Below are 25,553 nucleotides of genomic sequence, written 5' to 3'. Positions count from 1 at the left end.
GAGGGGATGTGGGGTGGGGACACGGGATGTAGGATGGGGGCGCGGGGACCTGGATGTGGGGCAGGGACACAGATACGGGGTGGGGACACAGTGTGGGGACAAGGGGACGCAGGGCGGGGATGCAGGGTGGGGACGAGGGGATGCGGGGCGGGGACGCAGAGACCTGGATGTGGGGCGGGGATGTGGACATGGGGTAGGGACGAGGGGACGTGGGGTGGGGACGAGGGGATGTGGGGTGGGGGCTGGGACGGGACGCAGGGCGGCCTCCCTCCACAGGCCCGCAAGGCCCCCTCCGGGAAATGCCTGGCTCTTTCCACGTGGTCCTTCTCACGGCTTCTGGGGCCCTTCTATGTTCTCAAGCGCTGGCTTTTGTCACTCAGCTGTGTGGCAGGTGCCCTTCCCAGGTGTGGCTAAACATTTACTTCGTGTACAGTGTCTTTTCTTTTGATAATTTTCATATTATCATTCATCGCTTAACAAATTTCTCAATCTTCTTTGTAGGTGACACTTGTTGCACCTTTTTAAGAAATCTCTCCCTGCCCCAGAGCCGCAGACACATCGTCCTTCACTTAGTCTCAGCGTTGTTATGACTGCGTTTGACATCTACTCGGTGACAGGACTGAGATTCGTGCTCGTGTGCGGGGCGGGGGGGGGGGGGGGCGTCCAGTGTCACCTTCTCACGTAGCCACCAGCGATGCAGCTCGCAGCCGGCTGCACACGGCTGGGTGACGCAGGGCGGGGTCCTCCTGCAGCCCATCCCCACCCTGCACCCCTCGCCCTGACCTCACTGCGCCCCAAGGGGCCTGCAGCCCAGGCCAGGGGACGCCCACCTCATGCTTTTTAGTATTATTTCGGGCACTTGGGGCTATTTAACTACCCCTTGCTCGCCCACATTAATCCTAGTATTAGTTTAAGTTTAAAAAAAAGAAAAACATTTTGATAAAAATAGCCTTAAAATTACCTCGTTTAGGGAAAATAGCACATTACCCCCAGTTTAACAACTGGAAACATGGATGCCTTGTGTCTACCCACGATGTCAGGGGCCCCGAGCAGGACTGAGCGAGGTGACAGCAGCTGAAGCCCTCCTCCGGCCACGTGGCGGGCGCCGGGGCTCCGAGCGCAGACCCAGAGGCCCACATGCGGCTCCCTGCGGGCACGGTGGCCTTCAGTGACCAGCCTTGGCAGTCAGCAAGTGTCACCTCACACTGCTGGCAGGAGCGGTCACAGTGCCCGGAGTCCACGGCTGGGGCGTGGCCAAGGCCACATCCAGGGGACACGGAGGGCAGGCACAGCAGTGCCTGGGGGCAGAGAGGAGTCCTGGGCACTCGGGCTGTGGGCAGAAGGCAGGCAGGCGCCAGAGCTGCTCCTGCTACCCACAGCTAGACGGGGACCCCGCTTCCCAGCGCCAGGCCTCAAGCCTGCTCCCAGCCCGGCCCCCGTGGGTCCACCTCCCGGGCCCATGAGGATGCCTCGGCGCCCCGTCCCAGCAGCACCGGGAGGGCCTCTCCTCCACGGGGCGGCAGGGTGTGCGTGCGGCACTCAGCACACGCCTGTGGCTACTTCCTCCCAATGACAAAGATTTCACTCTCCACAGACGACTGCACTCCGTCCCCATCCCACTGTGACGAACACAGCTGTGAGCTGCTCGATGTCCATCTGTCCGTCCACCCACAGCAAGGGCAGGATGGCAGCCGTCAGACCGCACAGATGGGACACTCCGCCTGGACCCAGGGCTGAAGTCTCCAGGCCCAAGGCACCACTGTCACCTTGCATGTGCACACCCCCCGGGCTCGCTGTCACCCCGTATCCCCCCCAGGGGCGCGCTATTCCCCTCCGCCCTGCCCCCCCCCCCCAGGGGCACCGTGTTCTGGGAAGGGCGTGGCGCACACCGCAGGGACTTACTTGACAAACTTGTCCACGTGGGACATGGAGGCCTCGTAGTTCTTCCCTCCAAACTCCTGGCAGTGCAGAGCCATGAAGTGCGGCTTGTGCGTGTGCACGACCTGGGGAGGGAAGCGCAGGACAGGCCGTCAGAGGCTCCGCGGATTGGCGGCTGCCTCCCCAAATGCACCATCGCAGAGGCCGGCCCCACACCAGTGGTCTGATGTCACCAGCAACCCAGCCCCCAACACTGTTTCCTGCTGGGACCCGGCGGCCAGTGAGCCCTCCGCGGCCTCAGGGACGTGGGCGGTGCTGCGCAGCCCTGAGGGAAAGCCGCTGCTTCTAGGGTGCAGCCAGGCAGAGCCCACAGAGGAGTGGAGGGCTGGGCACAGGGGACGAGGGCGTGGGCGCCAGGCCTGCACGCCGTGCATTGGGGGATGAATGGCCCGCGGCGCAGCCGGGAAGCACGGCACAGCGGTGGCAGCCGCTCAACCGGCAGGTGGCGTGCAGCGTAGCCCACCGGTTCTCAGCTGGGTCATAAACACACAACCCAGAACTGGGATCTGTTAAAAAAGTGAAGAAATTCTGACAGGAGACACATTTAAGCGGAGTGGGAGAAGCATCCGTGCTTGAGTAAGCTGCTCCCGGCCTGCTCTTGGTTCCTTGAAAATGGGCTTACCGGAAGTTCACTAAGGCAGTTCCCGATCCCCATCACACGCAAGCATGAGCACCTCCCGCTGCCAACCCCCCTCAGGGCTCAGGCTGGCAGAACATGCGACCTAGAATGGGGCTGGGGCGGGGGACACGCCCCACGGTGAGCCCTGCCGGAAGGACAGGGAGCCAGGCCAACACCTCTCGAGTGCGCCAAACTCAGGAACGCCCAAGCGACTGGGATGCCAAGCTGCCCAGCGCCCCTCGGCAGGTGCGCTCAGATAGAGAGTTCACGGCACTCCCACAGGACAGTGCACCTCCCGGAGGAGGAATGGTGGAGATGCGAGTTTTGGGAATCACACCCTGGTGGGCACGGGTGTGGGCGCCCCAACGCTTGACAGGCTCTCGGCCCCGAGGCCGCCCTACACAGCGCACGTCTCCTCAGCAGCACAGCCCAACACTCTTCCCAGAGGACCAGCCTGTCCACCCGGGCACCAAGATTCTCCAAACAGATAACTCTGCAGTGACGACGGAGACGCGTTTGCCACACTGCCCGTGGATGCACGACTCCGTGTCTGTCTTGCGGTGCCAGGGTGGCAGAGGGCTGGGTCGGGTTCCAGAACTGCCCACGGATCTTCAGAACACAGACAAGGCCTCAGGGTCGGCCTGGACAAAGGAGCCGCCGTGCCGGCCCTCTGCCCCAACGACATCAGTCGTAGGCCTCGACCCTAGCGACCCAGCAATGTTCTGCCTGGACAGGAGCAGCCTCCGCTTGGCCCCCATCACTCAGAATCCAAAACAGAAGATGGCTGGAAGTCCCGGGGCTCTGGACATGCCCCTGACACATCCACGCCCTCAGTGGCCACCCGTGGGATGGACTCAAGCAGCAGGTGCTTCAGGTGTGCAGAGTGAGCGTGGCGCGGGCGTCCATCTGGGCACTGGCCCCCACCAGTCTGCACCTCCGTCTGCAGCAGCCCCCACCCTCCCAGGCCGAGCCTCTGTTGCAAGGACATACCGTGGGGTCGTGACCTCGGACGGTCCGGGTCTGAAGACCACGGGTTAGCAAAGCCCTTGGCACAGACTAAAGACTCTGATGAAAGGACTCTGCTTTCCCTTCGTTCTCCTAAACTGGCAGGGCTCCTCTCCCACGCTCCACACCCCTCCAGAAGGCCCCGAGATGCAGGGCAGCCCCGTCCCCGGTGTGGGCTAGACGCAGTGCTGCCTGAGACAGGCACAGGTGAGAGCGTGGAGGGTCGCGGTGGCCACCCTCGCTGCTCCTCCCTGGGCCTCTCCCCCTCGGCCTGAGGACGCTCGCTCCGGAGGAACCTGGGTGAGTGGCAGGTCCTCGAGGACAGGCCCAGGCCAGAACAGCCACGCGAGCCAGGCCTGAGTCCCCGACCCAGAAACCGTCCGTCTGTCTGTCCCACAGCAGTTCGTGCTCTCCAGCCCGCAGGACCCTCCTAACCATCCTTCCACTCATGCTGGGCACTCCTCTCCCTCCCCCTGCTGCTCTGGGCAGGGCCTGGCCGCTTGACCTCACTCCTGAGGGACTCCCCTCTCTCCAGAGTGGCCGGGCCACCCTGTGAGGCCCAGACAGCAGCTTGCCCACGCCGTGCACCTCTTCCGGGCAACAGGGCCTCACCGTGGATGAGACATGTCCAGGGGGCGCTGGTCCTGGCCCCTGTTTCCTCACTGTTGGGTTGGCAGCAGCCCCAAACTCACGAGGGTGCAGGACATTTAGGGGATCGGTGCTGTGAGGTCGGTGACACAGGCCTTCCAGCGTTTGTCACAGCACCTCCAAGCCTATCCCGACGCACCTCAACCTGCAGCCATGCGGAGAGCCGCGCCTTCCGTTTCTCCACCTCCTGCCCCTCCACTTCATTCGGGGTCTCAGACCCAGACCCAGACCCAGACACCTGGTGATCTGTCCTGGGACCGCACACCCGGCCAACGCCGTCTCATGGCGCTACTTGGACAGGACGTGCTGCGGTCCGCTGTGCTCCTCCTGGCCTCCAGTCTCTGAACCCGCCCCACGCACAACACCGCACCCTGACTGAGCCGTACTTCTAGGGCAGGAAAGACCTATGTTCAACGTATCTTGGATGGAAAACAATGATTTTCCAAATTAAATTTATCATATTTGAAACTAAATTTTAACTGATCATAAGTTTAAATAAACAGCCAAAAAAGTGACTCCCATGATTTTATCTCTGGGACCTCCGTTGGCGGCGACATGCTCTGAGCAGTGACCCCAGGACACTCTCCGATGACGAGCATGGCTCAGCTCTGACGATGTGGGCACCGACGCCGCGTCTCCCCGCACCGGCACCGCTCCAGGAACAGGCCGTGGAACGATCACCCTGAACTTCATCAGTGGGCACAATCGGTGTGGTGTGGCCCCTCCACGTGGAGAAATACGTATCCGAGCTGTAAACACACTCTCGTTCAGCCATCCACAAAGGCCCCATTCATTTACACCAGGGCAGCCTGGACTCTCTCAAAGCTGCCACGGGTTTCAGACCCGCACACTGAGAGGCCACCCGCGGGAGGCGCCGGGCTGGCGGGGGCGGGGGTATGCCCAGGGGCGCTGGCGGAGGGCGGCACCGGGACGCATGGAGCGCCGGACCCCCGCAGCCTCCTCACAGGGCTCACAGAGGCTGCGGGGGCTTCTGCACACAGCAGCGGGGCCCCGCGGGAACGGGGCGCACCTGGGAGCAGAATAGAGGCTGCACCGCGAGGGCGTCCCGCTAAGTGGGATGACACAGACAACCACTGCGTGGTTTCAAACGTGTGTGCAATCTGAAAACGCCGAACTCCTGAAGCCCAGAGCGGATGGAGGCCGCCAGGAGCTGGGGCGGGAACACCCTGCTTAGGGGCCAAAGGCCGCACAGCCTGGGGACCTGGCGGTCAGCACCCAACAGCATGCCACGTGCCTGGGGACACCTGGGCCAGGCCGAGGCAGGCCTGACATGTGGTCAGGAAAGGACGGGCCTTGTGGAGCAGAAAGGGGACAGAAAGGAGGGGAGGCGGCCCTGGGCAGCTGCTGACCGAGGAGAAAGGGAAGGAAGGGGAAACGGGCTGATGGACGGAAGAGAGCCAGGAGAGTACCACGCTCACCGCAGACAGACTCGCGGGCCGCTAGCAGCCCCGATGGGCCTGCACTTTACTGGGCGGACAGAAGGGGGTGCTGTCGGGCTGGGAACCCGCACAAGCCTCCTCCCGCGGGCCAGGCGGGAAAGGAGTCTATGGAGACAGGAGGTCCAATCAGCCCCAACCCAGGACCACCGAGCACAACGGACCAGCCACGCTGCAACAGAATTAAATACGCTCAAACTGCCATCTGAGAACAGGAATCAGAAGCACAAAACTCAACCAGAAATGGACCAAAAACAAAAAGAGAAAGAAACAACATTAACCTCAGGAAAGAAATGGAAAACGACAAAATCCTCATAGAAAAGAACAGATGACAAAGCACCCAAGGGAGGGCTGACTGACAGGAGAAGCTGCGATGAAGGGGAGAGGAGAGAGGGGATGGGTGGGGCGGGGGGAGAGGGCACGCGCTGGGGGGAGAGGAGATGGGCAGGAGAGGGGGTAGAGGGGCCAGGCGGGGGAGGGGGAGGGGGGAGAGGAGCTGGGCAGGACAGCCACCAGTCCCTGCGGGAGGAAACATCAGATCAGAACTAATCTTTAAAATCATAATCCAAGGAAACTTCCCCAGAAAGAGACCTGAACTTGTGCCTGGAAGGGCTTCCTGAGCCCCTGAGAAGGTTCACCCACACGACCCCCCCAGTACGCAGGCCGGCAGGGGGATCGGACCCCACAGGTGCAGCACACGTCTCCGGGGACAAAGATCGCGGGGAGAGCCAAGCGGGTCACATGCGCACTGGCCAGAACCAACACGTGAACCAGGCGACGACGGGACGAGCTCTCTGGAAGCCCCGGTGAGACCAAGCGTGAGCCCGGGACGTGCACACCCGGCAGGCGTGCTTCCAACGCCAGAGGCACGGAGATCCAGTTCTCAACAGAGGGAGATCCAGGGATTCCACCGGGAGCACGTGCACAGACGTCTTCTGTGGACAGCCACGTCGATGCTTTCGGCTCTGCGGGCCACACCGTCTACACGGCAAGAGCGCCAACATGCCGGTGTAGACAAGAGCACACACATGTACACACATGAGACAAACACAGAGCACACAGGCGTGCGCACGCACACGTGCCCAAGTACACGCACACACACGCGTGTACGTACGCCGCACACAAGCACGCAGAGATGGTGACACCGTCAGGCACCCTGGTGGAGTAGACGTGAGCCGAGGCCAGGCGGCTGCAGAGCACACGCGCCCCTGCGTGCCGTCCGAGAGCGGCCGCGGCTGGGCCCCCGTGACTCCTCAGACAGAAACCACGTGGAGTGCGCTGAGGGAAGGAAATCTAGAAAACGCAGACCGATGGACAGCGAGGGGCAGAGAGCAAAGCAGCGGGCGCGCCGCACACGGGCCCCAGAGCAGCAGTTACAGGCTGCCGGGAGCTGCGTGGACACGCGAGCCCCCAGGGCGGTCAGAACCTGCCACACCGCCGGCCTCGAGCCACGCAAAGTCCACCGTATGCCAAGCACGCCTCTGTAAAGGTAAGAAAACATTTCAATTTCCACCAAGATACTGACCCACTGCAGTTACCAACAGTGCGTGAATTAGGGGACGGTGGGAACATCGGAACGCAGACCCGATACTTAGACTCCTGTCAACCTTCGTAGGTGTCCCAGCGACACGGATGACGCTTTCAGTTCTTCCAGAGACACATGCAGACAGGCTGATGCATGACGTCATGCTGCCTGGAGTTTGCTTCAGTGACTGGGGGGGCGGGGGGGCCTGCAGGGCACAACCGCAACAGGACTGGCCGTGAGCTGGAAACTGTGAGCGAGGCTGCTGGGCACCGAGGGACGTCGCCCTGTTCCCTCTACTTCATGCACGTTTTAAATTCACATAATAAAGAGTTTGTTCAACACAGTCGTTGTTTAACTCGGTGGGAGAAAGGCCAGAAACCGCCCACCGCCCAGGGCTCCGGAGCTGAGCAGGGAGCCTGTCGGGATGATGGGAAATGCGATCCGTCCGTCTTTGATTTTCCCCGGTTCCTTAACGGCAGGGCAAGGGGGAACCGGGGCCCCCGCATCTCTGGTCGACGCCCACTCTGAAACTCGGCTTGAAGACCACTTCTGTTTGCCAGCTCTTAGGGGAGGGCAGGTGCCCGTGCTCAGAGCCTGGGCATCTGTCACCCTATCACTCAAACAGCTAAGGACTTCATTGTAAAACAGATTTAATTATGGCACGTGGTGAGAAATTCAAAATAGCTCATTAGAAACCATAATTTTAGTGACATACTGCAGAAATTTTCACTAACAGAAGAAAAATATTTCCTTTGCAAGTGAGTGAAGCTGTGGGGACTTCAGGAGGCAAGTGTAAGCCTTCGCAGACAGAGCCGTAAACGGCCCCGGCAGGCGAGTCAGGCGGCCCCAGCCGGTGGAAGACAGGGGGACGGGCTGTGCTCACCGCTGCTGGACAATGCCGAACATGCCCTCCACTGTGCACTCTTACCAGACCGCACCCCAGGGCCCGGGGCCACTTCCACTGCCATGTCCTCGTGTGACAAAACACATCCCAGGAACCGCTGTCCTGGGGGACACGCGTGTCCTTGGGGTCGGGCCAGCAACTGCCAGGGGCCTGACAGCTGGCTCTCTGGGAACAAACCCCGACTGGTGGAATGTACCTGTTTCCATGGCATAAACGCCCCGGTGGCCCAAGCTCCTGACACGATGGCACTGAACGTGGAATTTGGGAGATGCTCTCTCCTCCTACAGACACCAATAACCCAGATGCTGGCAGTGAAATGTAGTAAAGTAACTAGGATGTGGTGACTGGGGGGCAGCTGTCATCTGTGGTTTTGTGTCACTGACTCAGTTACGGGATTTTTAGTAATGCTGCACAGAACAGCCGGGGCCTGAGAGCAGCAGGTTCGCCGCGGGCAGGGTAGGGTGGCCACGTGGGCTCTCCGGGAAGCACACCTGCTCGCGAGGAGTCCTGCTCCGTCCTTCCTGGCAGAGACCCTGTGCCTGGTGCCCCGGGCTGCCTGAGCGTGCCCCTCCTGGACAGCCTGCCTTGGACAGTGGCTGTGGCGGTCAGTGAGGACGCCAGGGTCTGGCACTCAGCACAAGCCGGACAGAGGAAGCCCCTGACTGGTGGCGTGGGTTCGACACCACCGCGCTCACCTCGGGCGCAGAGCTCGGTGTGGTGTATGCACCAGGCCCCTTGGAAGGAGCTCTGGACCGTGGATGATCCCGGGCAGGGATTCCTTCAGGGCCGATGCCAGGGATACCTTGAGGACGGACAGGAAAAGCCCCCCCACAGTGGGGGACAGCAAGCTCATGTCACTTCTGGTTGGAAACACATCTCGGTAAACCACACAGGGGCGGTGGTCCCAGGCCCCAGGCAGGCTGGTGTGAGCAGACGCAGGCCTCCGCCCAGCAGGGCCTCCACCCAGCCGGGTCCATCCCACCTCATGGGGACACTGGCGTAGCTTCCCCTGGGACAGCAAGCAAGTCACTGCCCAAAGTGCACACATACTTGCTTCACCAAAATTCTACCAAAAAAAAGGAACTTTTGATAAAAATACATGCGTTCTTTCATCAGAAGGATCAAGAAAAGTATTTGGAAAAGAGTGAATTAGAAACGTGGGTAAGAAAGCGCCTGAGGACTCGCTGCTGCGCACACGCACCCACACCGTCTGTGCACACAGCAGCTTGCAGCCCCCGGACGCTGTGCAGGTGGCCCAGGAAAGCCGCGAGGCGGCCTCGCCCAACCCACCGGCCCCTCCGCGGGCCCAGAGTCAGCGTTAAAAATAGCAACAGCCAGCCCTTGTTAGGCTTTCTGCAGAGAGGAGCATCTGAGTGACCTAAAAAGGAATCACATCCTGCACACAGGCCAGTGGAAGCCTGATGGCCAAGATAAGGAGCAGAAAGGAGACAAAAGAATTTCTTGAGAGAAAAGTTACTGCTATTTACCAAGTCTACTTGGAAAACATGCTCATCTGGAAGACCCTCTGCCCACCTCCAGCCTGGGGCAGCAGGGGCTCAACCTCTGCCGGCGCGGCCACCCTCCCTGGGCTCGGGGGCTGCGCTGGGTGGGTGGGCGTGGAGGCCAGGGGCCTGCCCCCAGGAGGAAGCCCAGACTCAGCTGCCCACGGCCCCGATGGGCGCCCTCCCGCAGTGCACACGGCCACCGAGCACCTCTCCCCACGGCCAGCACACACAAGGCCACAAGCCTCGTGGCCTCGCCAGCCGACCGGCGAGGGGTCTTCCGGAGCCTGTGTGAGGCTGGACCCGGGCTCTGCGTCCAGGATGGGTTCGGCCCGGCTGCCGCCCCAGCATGTGGGGCTGGAGTTTACTCCGTGCGTGGCAGCGGCCCGGCCGTGCCCACAGCTGACCGCAAACACTGAGCCGCCGCCCCCGGAGGCTGGACAAGCCCCCGTGCTGCACGTGTGTGTGTGGGTCTGCGAGGCTGGGCGAGAGACCGTTCCCGTTACAGAACCAGGAATGTGGAGCCCACGCTCCACATTCAATTCAATTTCAAACAAAACTTGTTGCTTTAGGACATCAAAGCTCTACTGGAACTTAAAAAGCACGTTCACCGGGCGCCTGGGTGGCTCAGTTGGTTGGGCGGCTGCCTTCGGCTCAGGTCATGATCCTGGAGTCCCAGGATCGAGTCCCGCATCGGGCTCCCTGCTCGGCAGGGAGTCTGCTTCTCCCTCTGACCCTCCTCCCTCTCATGCTGTCTCTCATTCTCTCTCTCGCAAATAAATAAATAAGATCTTTAAAAAAAAAAAAAAACACGTTCACCCAACTGAGATGGGGAGCAGGATCAAACCGGGTCCTTGGCAGATACGGCGAAGACTCCCACCTGCTTCACCTGCGCTCACTTGCCTTTACACTGACCACAGGGGCCAGCAGTGGTCACAGCCCCACGGTCACCACACGAGACACCTTGGTACCCCTCCTGGAAACCCCCTTCACAACACCCACCCACCACTTCCACGAGGCCCCTTCGTTGAGCCATTTCGGCTCGCAGGAGATTGTGATCCCAGGACCTAAAAGACTCCCAGGGCCCACACCTGGCTCTGGCCTTCCCGGTCAGCTGCCCTCCTGCTCCTCCCGGCCCCCTAATGATCATCTCTCCTGCTCCCCCCAACCTCCCCAGTACCCCCTGAGCAAATGGCCTGCGCTGAACTCGAGTCAGTACTCTCCAGAGCCCAGCAGGCCCCAGCAGACCCTGTGCCTCCTCTCCGTCCTGGGCCCTAAAGACCCACTTCCAGCCCCAAAGCTCCCATGGGGGTTACCACCAATGCTGCTAGGAACCCCAGATCCTGGATCCAGGCAACTGAGGACTCCCCTCTCCTACTGGGTCCGCAGGCCCCACCCCTGCCCACTGGTCCAACCAACTTCCTCCTTCCTCACGCAGCCCAATCTGTCCCCGCCCCTGCGGCAGGCGGCTGGCCCTCGACCGGGAGGGCCCAGTTCCCTCCTGAGCCTCCCTGCCTCCTACCTCCTCCTCCCCCTGCCTGCTGCCAGGAAGCCACACCCAAGCCCCTTCCAACAGCTGCCCTGCGTCGTGGACCCCTGCCCATCCGTCCCTAGCACCCTGCTTCCTGCCCCTGCGGACCGCCTTGCCCCTCACTCACCCCAGGCCTCCCGACTTGGTGGCCAGGCCAGCCTTTGGCACTGCAGAGGCTGGGGCTCCCGTCCTGTGGCTGTGCAGCCTTGGGCACATCTCCTGACCCTGCACACCTCAGTTTTCTCATCCGTCGAGTGGGGCCACAGCACAGGCCACGCTGTACTCCGGGGAATAAGGGCCCAGCCTGGCAAGGACCTATGGCTCAGCAGCGAGGACCGACTCTGGACAAGCCCTCTGAGACCGAAGGAAACGGAGACGCGTAAGTAACGCGAACTTACAGATCACCCGGGATCCCACAGCCGACCGTTGTCCACACGTGTGAGCTGAACACAGCCGCAAGGGCCTGCAAGGGCACACCACGAGCTACTTGCCAGGTTCCGTGGGCCTGAGGCTGAGAGGCAGGGTCTGGGAGTGCAGGATGGGCCTCCATGGCTGTGAGTGAGGGTCTGCGTGCCCTTGCCCACCCAGGGGGGAGAGGGCACCAGGGTCAGAGGTCAGAGCAGCTTCGAGATCCCCGCAGCCTCGTCTGGGGGCGCCGGCGGCCAGGTGGGTCCCCCGTGGCTGTCAGCGGCAGACAGGAACGCGGAAGTGCCGCTCGGCAGGACAGTGACGAGGGCAGCTCACTGCGTCTCTCCCCTCCCGTCTGCCACGGTGGCGCCCAAAATGCGCCAGGGCAAATCGCAACGTGCTGAGGGTGTAAAACACATCAGGGGCGGCATGAGAGGACAGGTGGGAGGGGCCCCTGACTGCACTGGCCGCGTGCTGGGTATTAACGCAGGGACACGTCGGGTTCCCCGAAACGTTACTAAAGTAATTCCCTCCTGTTCCCAGAGATCTGGGACCACGTGCTCTCAGGACACTCCTGGGCAGCGCGGGGCTCGGTCCCACAAGATGGACTCTGGCCACCCTCCTGTTGGCACTCTACAAACTCTTCCTCGTTTGTAAGACCTCTTCATAAAATTTTTAAAAACCGCAGTTTTGCAGTCTGATCCAGCAGTCCTTTCCTCAGTGACCTTCAACTATCGGAACTTGGAAGAGCCGTCCCGCGCAGCCGGCTGGGGCGCTCTGTCCCCCGCTCCCCAGCGCACGCAGGACAGGCGGGGGGTGGCAGGGCCACCGCTCAGCGCACCGCGGTCCAGCAGGCACTTTAATCCACGCTCACAGCGGGCCAGGCAGCGGCACCGCACGTTACCGGCAACGCCTCCGTCGTCCCTTACGAGACCTCGGGGTCCGCCCTTGCCCGGAGCCACACAGCAGGAGGGGGTGGCCCACCAGGCTCCGGGCTGCCGTGCTGTCTCTCACTGGGGAGGGAAGGCAGGCTCGGAGCTCCAGCCGGTGCCCACAGACCTGCAGACAGGAGTGCATGTCCGGAGGTGAGGCACGTCGTCAGCTCTGCTCGCAGAGCTTCTGAGATTAACTCGCACAAATGCACCGTCCACACTCCCCGAGAGCGCACTGGGGCTGCTAATCTAATCCACAGAGCGCTGTGACCCGCGGACAACAATGTCTCAATCAGCACCGGCAACAAAGCCCCCAGGTCACACGCTGGGCCCTCATCCCGACCCGCCTGTCCCCGCCCCCTGCCGCTGCAGATCCATGGCCCGCCCGGGCAGCGTGCCCCACCCCGACTCCTCCAGACCGGCGGCCACACCGCAGCCAACAGCCTCACCCAGCTGACCTCTCCCCAGGGTCTGGCCAGTTCCGAATTATGATGAATTCTAATTCATCAATTTTTTTCTCTTATGAATTGTGCTTTTGGTGCGTCCAAGAAATCTTTGCCTAATTCAAGGTCACAAGGATTTTCTCCTAAGATTTCTTCCAGAACTTTTATAATTTTAAGTTTAATTCAGGTCCATAGCTTGCTTTAATCTTTGTGTATGGTGCAAAGTATAGAAGATTTGCGTCTGCGTGGGAACGACAGACGTCCAATTTCCCAGCACCACCTGCTGAACACGTGTCCTTTTCTCTCAGGAACTGTGGTCAGCCCGGGTCGATCACCGGGCCGTATTCCTGGGTTTATTTCTGTATCTCTGTTCCACTGATCTGGAGCTCTGTCCTTCTGTCCTGCTGTAACTTTACAATAAATCTTGAAATGAGAAAGTGTGAGTCCCTACACTTTTGGCTATTCTAGTTCCTTTGTCTTCCCATATGAAATTTTAGACGTATCGTGCAGGCTTCTACCAAAACACCACGCAGAGATTTCAAGGGGAACTTCACTCAACGGGGGCTCAGCCGGTGGGCAGCCACCGTGCCACATCACGGGTGTCCACGTCACGAACAGGGCGCGCCGCCCCATCTCCTCTCCTCTCTGGTCTCCTTCGTACGCGGGTCACAGGTCCCAGCGCACACCGCCCACGTGCGCGGCATCCGTGCCATGCCCCTCACTCCAGCACGAGTACCGCGTCACATCGGACGTGTCCGGTGTTACAGCTGACAGGAAGAAGACGTGTCTGCACAGCCCTGTACGCTGCCAACTAAACACATGTGCTCACGTTCGCAGTCTCTGTGGATGCTTCACGACCCCCCAGCGGCGTCGTATCTTCACCCACACGGGGAGTTTTATTCCGTCCTTTCAAATCTTATGGTTTTCATTTCCTTTTCTCACCTTACTGCACCTGCCAGGACCCTCGGCACCGCGCTGAGCGGGAGGGGGACGCCAGGCGCCCCTGCCCTGCCCCGGTGGGTCTGCGGTCAGCTGTGGGCTCTGAAGATGCTCTGTACAGGCTGGGGGAGGTCCCCTCGTTCTTAGTTTCCTGGGAGTCTTCATCAGAATCGGTTCTAGAATTGTGCCGGACGCTTAGTCTGCATATAACGAGATGACCGTACGGCTTTTCTGCGTGGATCTGTTGACACGTGCATTTGACTGATTTCTGACTTCGTGGGTGATGATGCACTAACATTTTGGTATGTTGTGTTTGTGCGTGTGCGTGTCTCTGGGCGTGTACGTGTGTGTACATGTGCGTGTGCGTGTTTGTGCATGTGCACGCGTGTGCGTGTCTTTGGGCATGTATGTGTGTGTATGCGTGCGTGTGCGTGTTTGTGCATGTGCATGTCTCTGGGCGTGTACGTGTGTGTATGTGTGTGTGTTTGTGCGTGTGCGCGCATGTATTTGTGCGTGTGCATATGTGTGCACATGTGCGTTTCTGCGTGTGCGTCCACGCGTCTGTACGTGTCTCTGTGTGTGCATGTCTGTGCATGTCTGCACGAGTGTGCACACGTGCATGCGTTTGTGCACGTGTGTGCATGTGCACACGTGTTTGTGCGTGTGCGTGTCTCTGGGCATGTACGTGTGTGTATGTGTGCGTGTGCGTGTTTGTGCGTGTGTGCGCATGTATTTGTGCATGTGTGTATGTGTGCACATGTGCGTTTGTGCGTGTGCGTCCACGCGTCTCTTTGTACGTGTCTGTGTGCTCGCGTGTGCATGTCTGCACGAGTGTGCACGCATGTGCATGCGTTTGTGCACGTGCGTGCATGTGCACGCGTATTTGTGCGTGTGCGTGCATGTACGTGTGTTTGTGTGTGTACGTGCGTGTGCACTGCCTCACACAGTTGGCGTCGACGTTCTCTAGTCTGCATCTGTTTCATGGGAGACACTGCATGTACTTTCAGCAGGAAAAGCCTCCCCCCGCTGTGGTGTCGCGAGGAAGCATCACCTGGGCTTCAGTCTTCCTGGAAGTTTCTGAACAATTGTGATTGTTTCTTGCTTAAATGTTTGACAGAACTTGCCAGTGAAACCACACGGTCCTGGAAGATTTTGTCGGAAAATGTTGGGCAAATTTTAATTTAACAGAGAGAGGGCTACTGAGTTCACTTACTTCTTCTGACTGTAAGCTTTGATGCTGTATTTTTCTAAAAATATGTTCCTTTCATATAAATTTTCAAATTTATTAGCACAGAATTGCCCATAATATCCCCTTCTTATCTCCTTAATGCCTGCAGGGTTTTTAGTGATGATGCCCCATGACAGATTTCTGAAATTGGTGATTTTGTCTTCTACGTTCAGAAATTAGATGTAGAAAAGCAAATTAAATCCAAAATAATCAAAAGAAAGGGAAAACATAAAAAGCAGAAATCAATGAATGAAAAAAAGGAAAAACAAGAGACATAATAAAACCCAGAGCAGGTTCTCCAAGATCGATAAAATTGATAAGCCTCTAGCCACACTCCTGATTGGTTTTCTCCTCTGTAGGGTCCTATTTTCCTGCGTCCTTGCCTGCCTGGTAATTTCTGATCAGTGTAAACAGTGACCGTACCCTCCACCTTGCTGGGTGCCCGCCCGGAAACTCTCTCCAGTGGCAGGTGGGGCGGCCGCAAGGCAGCTCTGACCCTCTCCGTGGTCACCGCCTGGCCAGCCTGGGGTCTGATGTTTGAAAACCATAGTTTCACAGATGTTCCCTGGTTTTGATTGGTTTAAGGTGAGAGGGTAGGTCTGGTGCCCGTTCCTGCAGTTTACCTGGAAGAAGGCACTGCTCATCACATCACTTTTTCCACCACTGTCAGGAAAACTTGAAATGGCAAACAGCATGTCCAGTTGAGGTCCCTAATTTAGGTTCTCTCAACCTTACTTATCACTGAGCTGTTTCACAATTCTGTGAATTCTAGAAACTGACAGCAATGCAAATGATTCCTGACCGCAGGAACCCAGTGTCTGGTGGGAAGAACTGATCACTGGCCCACTGTTCGTTTCTTAGGCAGTCACTCGGCTGCTGGGAGAATCCGGCTTTGCTCTGTGGAGTCTTGTTTGAAGCAGGTCTAGCATCTCACTTTTCTTTCCTCTCTCACTAATAAGAAATACTTATTACCATGATTTTAAAAATCTTCAGTACTTGCTCAATTTATATTTGTATGACGGACGTTATAACTGTTTTAAAATTTATCTATAGCATCACAGTAAACTCGAAACAACCTCGGAACCCATCAACAGAACAGTGGCCTTTCCAGCTAATGAGATACTCAGAAGCCAACCAAAGAGTGTGCATTCGTCTACACAAATTTCCCAGCTTACCAAAAAAAGAGTAAGCTGTAAAAATACACGTATCTGCAACCTGCTAAGGACGGTCCCCCTTCCTGCGGGCACATTGCCAGGGAGACGCGCACTAGGGCGTGAGCGTCAAACCAGAGGCAGAACGGGGTGGGGTACTGATCTCTACTTTCTGCTTTGTGCAACTTCCCTGCACCAGTATCGGGGAAGGAAGTGCTGAACACACACCGAGCGCCACACACTCCTAGGCGCTCAGGAGAAGAGCGAGCAAGACAGCTCCCTGCCCCAGGAGCGTGCGGGCAAGTACGCCATCACCACAGAGGGAGAAGAGGTAGACCGCGCTTCCCAGCAGCCCCGCCCGCAGCTCGGAGAGTTCAGAGTAGACCCGGGCAGCAGGACGGCTGCTCCTGCCCATCCTCAGGTGTGGGCACGGCCCCCTCAAGAGCCTTCCTGAGAACCCCAACCCTGGGCAGGCCACTTCCTTCCCAGCACCACCCTGGGCTGCCCGTGGGGCTCTCCAGCTGTCTCTCCCGTGTGATGGGCGCTCCCAAGGGCAGGGGGTGTCTGGCCCCCTAGCACCTGGCATGCTGGCTGGCCCCCTCGCACGGTGGCCTCTCCCTCTCCTTGAAGGGGCCGTGATGCCATCATGGGCACATCTCATGACCTCATCCAACCCTATTCACCCCCTGAAAGGCCCCCCTCACACACTATCTTCAGCACAGGAACTTGGGGGGGACACAAAGATCGAGGCCAAGGCAGATGTGGAGCCCGCATTTCTAGGGGGAGAGACAAATACCTAAGTACCCGACAGACACAGGCTGCAACTTCAGATGGTGACGATGAATCCACGGAGCACAATGGGAGTGTGGGGGAGGCCAAGAGAGTGACCTGGAAGCCAAAAGTGTCAGAGGCTCGTCAGAACTAAGGATGGAAACACCTGCAGTATTCTCTCCTGCTCCCTGCATCTTTACGGTGAGCAAAGGTTACAGAAAAAGCAAAGATTAATCCACGGGTTCTAAAGCATGAATGTCGTATTCAGTTCTGTGTTTAAAGAGGCAGTGACCCAGTGCCCCTGGGCCTCGAGGTCCCTCCTCCCTGGGCACTGGCCCTTGCTGTGGGCGAGACCCGCTCCCTCTCTGCTCACAGCAGCTCCTGAGCTGCGGTCGGCTGGCTGATCACCTCACTGAGCCAGTCAGCCTGAAATGTGTCAGGGGACCTCCGTTAAATTCTTACTTATAAGAATCATCACTGAAAATTCTCTGTCACTGAAATTTCTTCTTTCTGAAGAGACTTGTGCTTATAAACCAGGAAGAGCTGCACCTCCATCCAGTGCATCATCATGCACAATCCTTTCTCTCCGCAAAGGCTCCAGACTCCGGGAAGGACTCTGGGAAGGACTCCGGGAAGGACACCAGGAGCCTGAGGAAAACAGCAGGCCGCCTGCCCCTCTGGGTTCCAGGTTCCGGAAACAGCCCGACATGGCTCATGTGCAGCAAGGAGGCTGACAAAGGGGGAAACACCTGTGGTCTGCGGTTTTCCAGGGGTCAGAGTTCACAGAAAGCACAGCTGCCCAGCTCTGAACTCACGCGCAGGCCACTGGTAGCCTGGCTGCTGCCGCACGCCCCAGAACCACGTCATCAGTAGAAGGGCAAAGCTTACAAGTGTGCACTGAAATTCAGTCTGGGGCTGTCGGGCAGGGTCTCTCACCGAGGACGGCACCCCGCACCCCCCCAGCGCGGGGCCACTTACTTGCCCCTCCAAGCTCCAAGACGTGCACCTAACAGAGATCTCAAACTCTGTGTCCACCTCTGAAAAGCACACAAACGGGAGCTGTAGCTTCACATGGCAGCCGCTCTAGCCCAGAGGACACAGGCCCAGGGAGCCCAGAGAGCAGGACGGGGGCACCGCAGGCAGAGGGGCCCTGGAGCCCATCCAGCCCCCAGAGCCCTGCCTTCACCCACTCGGCTGGCTTCCTGCCCGGAGCTGACCCTGGCCAACAGCTCTGCCGGGACTGCAGCTGGGCCGGGGGGTCCCGGGCAGGACAGAACGCTAGAGGAGGAAGGGCTGAGGGCCTCCCGACAGGCTGCCACCTGCCCATCCCGGAAGAGGCTCCTTTCAGAGCTTCCCTCATGTCCTGGGGACCTGCCTTCTGACCCCGCCGAGAACCAAGCAGACGACTGGCAGACAATACGTGTGGGACAGGGAGGGAGGGGCCTCACCTCCAAACACACCAGGAGGACACACCTCGCTGGACACAAGGGATGAAAAGGTCTGCCCGAGGCTCCTCCCTCCGGGGGCCTGCTGTCTCCTCCAGAGTCGGAGCAGGATCAGCCGCCACCCGCCACTGCACTCTGAGCCTCCAGTGGATGGGTCACATGGCCACCCTCGACACCCGGCGTGGACAGCAGGAGCCTGGAGCAGCCCACTGGCCCGTTTTCATAGGCCTGTGCTCAGGCCACCCTAGCCCAGGGCCCGGACGTTGCCCAGAGCAGGCAGAACACAGCCCATGCCCAAGTGGGCCCGCTGTGTGAGCCCCTCCGCCCCTCGGACCTCAGCCTGCCGGACCCAGAGGCCAGGAGGAAGGGAGGCCCAGGGCCAGCCCCAATATTTCCTGCTGTGTCCTATTCCCAAAACACCCCCACTGACTCAGGAGAGCTGCAGGAGGGCAGGGGACAGTCCCCGCTCCTCCCCCACCGCCCCACCTGCGCCATCCTCCTCCCAGCTGCCCTCCGGGTTGTGGGCCCCTCACCTCCTGGCAGGTCCAGTCACCCACTGCCCCCGCCACGCTGGATGCCAGGCCACTGGGCTCCTCTCACCCACAAGGTCTCCCCACGCATCCCCTGCCTCAGCGCGGCCTCTCCAACGCCCTACCTAGGGGTCCCCGACACCCATGAGTCATGTGCTCAGCCCTACTGCGTCGGTCATCCTCGCTGTCCTGCAAACACCTGAGCTGCCCTTGGCTGAGCTCATGCTCCGGAGCACAGCTGTCTATCCACTGCTCCGAATCCAGTCCCCAGCATCCGGCACAGAATCACCCACAGACCAGGGGCTCCACCAATACCTGCTCAACACCCAGTGCTGGAACTGGCCCCTCATCCTGCCAACGCGTCCCCTTCGAGCCTGTGACCCAGGTCCACCTCGCCCCAGCCGAGTCTCCATGCTTCCCGCCCAGACCCCACAGTGGCCCCTCCGCGTGGCTTTGCCGTCTTTATGCTGCAACCCCAGGACCCTCCTGAAAGGCACCCTCCTGTCCCCAGAAGCTTTCAATGGGCTCCCCCTCCAGTAATGCAGAGACCCCTGCCCCGGGCCTCGGAGTCCTGGCCAGAGGAGGGGGACCTGAACAGGAGCTTCTGAGGAGGAACGTGACGCCCACCACAGCCAGCCAGCCCCGCGACAGCGCAAGCCCACACGATTAGGACAAAACACGGTTTCCACAAAAATGAAGTACTCACGGCATAAATACTTCATCTGAGAGAACGTGCTGTCACCAGCACTTCTTACCTGATAAAATTCCCGAAGCCAGTTCTTCTGTAGGTTTTCTGGCTATAAATTAAGAAGAAAAAAAGACAGTCAGACCACTGGCCAGCCCCAAAGAGCCACAAGCAGAAGCTAACGGTCTTCATCAAGACCTACTGCAGGCCTCACGGCGGGCCCAGCGGGGCACAGCCCGCGGGGGGACCTCCCCCCAGGAGGGAACCCAGCGCCGCGGGGCAGGCGGTCCCAGAGACAAACCGCTCCAGGCAACAGGCAGCACCCAGTGTCCACAGCCAGCCCCTCGCCCTGCTCTGTCCCCACAGGGGCCGCGGGGAGGGACCGCCCACCGCCAGGCCGGGGTCAGCCACAGGACGGCACGACTGGTGCTGGCTGAGGGGAGCCTCTGTCCCCGAGGGACAGGGTTCCATGCGGCCCTCGGGCTGGCTTCCAGGACGAGGCGGGGAGCAGCGGGCCCAGGGGGTGGGCTCCAAGCCCCCGGTGCTCTGGGGAAAGAGCTGCGCAGAAAGCACCATCTCCCGTTTGCAGGCGTCCCTGCTGGGGGCCGCGGACAGCCAGCCACCGGCCGAGAGGGCGGGTGCCCACCCCCCCCAACCACGGACAAGGCACTGAGAGGGAGTGCGGGCGACACTAGGCAGGAAGGCACTCGACGCTCTGTCTGCAGGACGACGGCGCTCGGGAGACCTGGCGCGGGACGACACAGACCCACCACCGCAGAACCGCACACTCGCGACCGCGACGACGACAACCCAACGGCACGCGCTCTCACACCCCGGAACACAGAACCAGCCCAGCCCAGAGGTCTCTGCCCTGAGCCCAGAGGCACCCCACGACCCAGAGTCGCAGCACCCGTGGCCGGCTGCCTCTGCCAGCGTCCTGAAACACAAAGTCATGAAGGGAAGGAGCCCGGCTGTGGAAGGACAGCCTGCAGGCCTCCGGAGGGGGTCACTGAGGATTGCCCGACACAGGCGGGGCCCAGGGTCCAGGCAGGTGTGGGGCCTGCTCGCCACCAGGACCGAGCTCAGGGGACCGGCCCAGTGCCAGCACCCCCCACTCCCCCAGCAAGCCCCTCAGACCCCACCATCTTCCCTGCAGAGGAGCGAGGAGGAAGCTGCCCCCAAAAGATAAAAACTGGGCAGGCTTGGGCAGAATGAGCAACGAGCACACGGAAAGGCACAGTGCATCGTCCGCCGGCGGGGACAGACGCCACGGCACACCCACCGGGACTCCTGAAATCAAAAGGGATGATGGTGGTGTGGGCGGATGTGGAGGAACGGGAGCCCACCGACGCTGCAGAGACGTCCGGTGGTTCCCCAAAGTGCAGCACGGTCTGCACGTGATCGCATAACACGCGCACGGAATCAGCACCAGCACTCTCGGGAGGCGCTGGTCGTGGTCGCCAAAAGGTGGAAATGGCACAAATACCCACCCAGGGATGAATGGACGAACAAAGCGTCGTCCATGCACACAAAGGATGATTACTGGACCCTAAAAGGGAACACAGCCCTGACACCTGCTACAACATGGGTGAGCCTCAAAAACACCACGCTCCGTGAAAGCAGCCAGACACAAAAGGGAAATAACACGTGAGTCCACGTTCAGGACGGTCCACGCAGACAGAGAGCAGAGTGCTCAGGGGCACCAGCTTTCCTTGGGGGTGATGGGCTACAGTGGCCGCACAGCTCCCCCACGGGGAGCGCCGTGCCTCAGCCAGGAGAGGAGCAGCGCCGGCCCACGGCGGCCACAGGAAGAGACCTCCTGTGCCAGGGCCCGGAAGATGCACCCAGGAAGCAGCAGCCCCTGCCCGAGCCCAGCCCAGTCCTGGCGAGCACAAAAGAGCCGAGGGCAGAGCTGTCCCCTCTGGGGAGGATGCAGAGGGCACACCAGGGTGACAGCCACCTTTCACAGCCTTGAGACAAAGGAGAAGACCCAGCCGCACAACTCCTGGACCAGGACACAGCTCCCGCCACTGCTCGTGAGGGCCTGCCCGGGAGGGAGGAGAGAACGCCAACGCTACTTTTTTTTCTTCATTTCTAACACGCTTATAATCACCGTACCTTACTTTCATATTTTTAAACTTAGTCTTAAAAGCTTAAACCAGAGACAAACAATGAAAGTGCTCAAGACACAGTGACAACACTTTAAATAACCACTGGCCACTATACGCAACGGTAAGAGGGAATGACAAACGGAGAACTATTCGTGGATTACATGAAAGCTGCAGGAAAAGCTGCTACAAATAAGCCAGAAAAGAGCAACAATTCAAATGTGCCCCCACTGCGTGCACACGCGCACACACACGTGTGCACGCACACACGTGTGCACAATGCGCACACACATGCACCGCACACATACGTGTGCACACGCACACACGCGCGCGCACGCGCACACACACACGCACCTGCTCAGGAGCCCCGAGGCCCCAGGGCTGCGCAGTGCAGATCACAGAACGTGTCCACTGACACAGGGATCAGCACTGCTGAACAGACCCCTCCGTGAGGACAGAAACGTGCTATATTTGCACTAGCCAAATTTGTACTTGAAATGTGGCTGGTGTGACTAAAGAGCTGAATTTCTAATATTACTTAATTTTAAGCAGTCACATAGAGTTGGTGACCACATTACTGGGCAGCAACTCTACAGAAAAAGAAGGGAGCTTAAGGTCCCTGTAATGAAGTAAACGTAATGTTGAGAACAAACACGGTGAAGACGGCACACACAGAAGGGGAGAAACGTCACACCTATCCCACTTACGGCCATCAATACAAATACCCCAAATTAAAGAATGCAGCAGCACATTAAGGGTTCACACGCCACAACCGGGTGGACTATTCCACGAATGCGCGGAGGGTTCGACCTCAGGACAGCCGCTGGTGGAACTGGCAGTCCTGGTTATGGTTACAGGCAACTGGAAAGGTCAGTCAGGACTCCAATTATAGCTCGAACCGCAAAGGCGTGTGAGTCCCACTCCTGTCCTCACGCTGACTTCTCTCGGGCCTGCCAGAGAGCTGGAGGGCTGGCAAACCGCCACCCCAAGTCCAGAGAGACAGGAGAACACGAGACTTGCAGCCCAGACCTGCTCTCCTGGAGGAGAAGACGCTGGAGCCAAACCCCAGTGGGAGGACACCAACAGTCACTTGATAAACTGCTGTAAGCTGAGTGCAGACAAGTGTGATGAGCAGCTCCTCAGGACCACAGTTTCAAGGAGGGTCCCACGTCTGGGTAGGTTTTTACCTGCAGGTGTCTTAGCAGGTACTCACTGTCTAGATCAGAGAAGGATCCCTGGAGAAAAGACCCTCTCCTGGCTCCGGCAGGGGGACGGGAGGAGGAGCCACGGGGAAACACACCCAGGGCGCTCTCCACACCAGAAGGCCACCTTGCTGGGGAAGAGACTTTAGCAGCACTTCAGCCCACCCCTGGAAAGGGTGCTTCCCCCCCCACGCTGCCTGCCTATCGCATGGAAGGGACAGACGAGGGGGAGCCCCATGTGGGGGGCACAGTACAGGGACACAGGCATGCCAACGGTCCGGGACTTAGGCACAGACTGTGGAGCATTCCCTTCCCCCACACCAACAGGGCCCTGGTGCAGGGACAGCAGATTCCAGCCCCATAGGGCACGACACAGACCACCCAGAGGAGTCCTTAGGGAACCCCAAAGATGAACATGAGGACCCCAATACCACAGCTACAGCACACCGTGAACATGGCCCAGAACCTCACCAGATTAACAGAAGGCCTCCCACGACCTCAGCTCCTGTGACCCAACTCTTCGAGTCCAGCTTTCAGCAAGAAATTATTAGGCAGGGGTGCCTGGGTGGCTCAGTCGTTAAGCATCTGCCTTCGGCTCAGGTCATGATCCCAGGGTCCTGGGATCGAGCCCCGCATCGGGCTCCCTGCTCCGCGGGAAGCCTGCTTCTCCCTCTCCCACTCCCCCTGCTTGTGTTCCCTCTCTCGCTGTGTCTCTCTGTCAAATAAATAAAATCTTTAAAAAAAAAAAAAATTATAAGGCAGACTAAAAGACAAAGGGAAAATAACAGTGTAAAGACAAAATACACTGGAATCAGACCCGGTTATGACCCAGATTCTGGAACTGTCAGAAAGGGAATTATTCAGAGTAGACTACGGGCTCTGATGGAAATCGTGGAGAGCACAAAGGGACAGAGGAGTCCCACAAGCAGTGCGATGGAAACTCTAAGACAGAATCCAAAGGAAATACTAACATCAAAACCACTGTGACAAAAATGAAGAAAGCCACTGATGGGTTCATTAACACACTGGACACGGAACAACCAGCGAGCCTGAAGACACATCAACAGAAACTTCCCAAGCAAAAATGCAAAGAGAAGAACATCCAGGAACTGAGAGACAGTCTCCCGTTAATGAGGGCTTCGCAAGAAGACAGAAGAGAGTGGGAAACACTTGTGAGGCACTAACAGCTGAGAATTTTTCAAAATTAATGACAAACCCAAACCACAGATACAGGAAGCTGGGAAAACACTCAGTGGCATAAATCCCAGAAAACCTACTTGCAGGCACACAGTATTCAACCTGCGAACGTCAACAACAAAGAGCGTCTGCGATGAAGGAAGAGACAGGCGCGCACCTGATCCACAAGGAACAGGGACAGGAGTTCTGGCGCCTCTGGACAGCATGCAGGCAAGAAGAGGGTCACGGGAGGTGAGCAGGAAGACCACCAACCCGGGATTCCGCATCCAGCAAAATTATCTCCCCGAAGTTAAGAAGAAATAAAGATGTTCTCAGACAAACAAAACTGAGGAAATTCATCACCAGGAGACCTGCCCTAAAAGTAATGTTTTAAAAAGTTCTTCAGGGCGCCTGGGTGGCTCAGTGGGTCAAGCGACTGCCTTCGGCTCAGGTTGTGATCCTGGGGTCCCAGGACTGAGTCCCACATCGGGCTCCCTGCTCAGCGGGAGCCTCCCCGCTCTCATGCTCTCTCTCTCTCTCCCAAATAAATAAAATCTAAAAAAAAAAAAAAGTTCTTCAGGGAGAAGGAAAATTATATAGGTAAAAACTGCAGATTTGCACAAAGAAACACGGAGAAGTAGTAAACCAAGTTCTCCAATAAAAGTCTGCAAAACCATTAATGACCCAGTTTTAATGAACCAGGAAGTGGCTGTCAATTCCCGTGGCGTCTGCACGCGCCCCACCCCTGTGTGCGCAGAGAACCCCTCCCCGGAATGCGGGCGCCCATGAAAATGTGTCACTGCCCTGATCAGCTGATACCAGGAGCAAAGGTAATTGAAGTCTGAGATGAGCTGATCTTCAGTTAATCAAATGGGGCGCTGTCCTGGGTCGGTCTGGCCTTCTCGGACGTCGGGGGGCACTTTACAGGAGGCTCTAAAGGTCACAAATGGGGAGCAGAGGACTCTTACTCTGCTGTGGCCTGCGGAAGCAGCCTGCCCGGTGTCCCACCACAGCAAGGAAATGACTTGTGCCAAAACCGGGGGAGCTCGGGAGCACATCTCGCTCCCGATGAGATCGCGGCCGGGAGGGCCCAGACGTCCTCCCACAGAAATGAGAGAGACATGGTGCTTGTGCCGAATCACTGAGCTTGTGGGACTGCCACACGGGGCAGAAAACTCACACGTCCTCAGCAGTATAAATAGGTGCGGGATGGGCACGACGAAATAAAATAAATGTCACTTTAAGTGTTTCAGCATTCAGATTTTACTGTGGTGTAAGGTCTACGGGGAGGCTCTAATTCAAAAGCGTGCCCTCACGGTGAACCCGCCGTCTGGCGACAGGCTGTGGAAGGTCCGAGTGACCCTGGTCCCTGAGAGCTACTGTGCGGCTAGTCTGTCTGCTCACCC

At 58.8% G+C, this 25,553-nt stretch overlaps 1 protein-coding gene across 3 annotated transcripts in view; it reads right to left on the bottom strand.

Moving 5' to 3' along the window:
• The window catches only part of INPP5A (inositol polyphosphate-5-phosphatase A), a 173,131-nt gene that overhangs the window by 102,220 nt on the left and 45,358 nt on the right, over positions 1-25,553 (bottom strand). For all 3 annotated transcript variants that reach the window (XM_032423024.1, XM_032423025.1, XM_032423023.1), the window contains exons 2-3: positions 19,732-19,773; positions 1,903-2,003 (exon numbers count right to left, since the gene is read on the bottom strand). In XM_032423024.1, the coding sequence (XP_032278915.1) occupies positions 1,903-2,003; positions 19,732-19,773 (143 nt within the window). The remainder of the gene's footprint in view (positions 1-1,902; positions 2,004-19,731; positions 19,774-25,553) is intronic.

This window comes from Phoca vitulina, unplaced genomic scaffold (genome assembly GCF_004348235.1).
Source record: "Phoca vitulina isolate PV1807 unplaced genomic scaffold, GSC_HSeal_1.0 scaffold28, whole genome shotgun sequence".
Classification (NCBI taxonomy): Eukaryota; Metazoa; Chordata; class Mammalia; order Carnivora; family Phocidae; genus Phoca; species Phoca vitulina.
The sequence above is the reverse complement of the archived record's forward strand: the minus strand, read 5'-3'. Positions and strand labels throughout refer to the sequence as shown.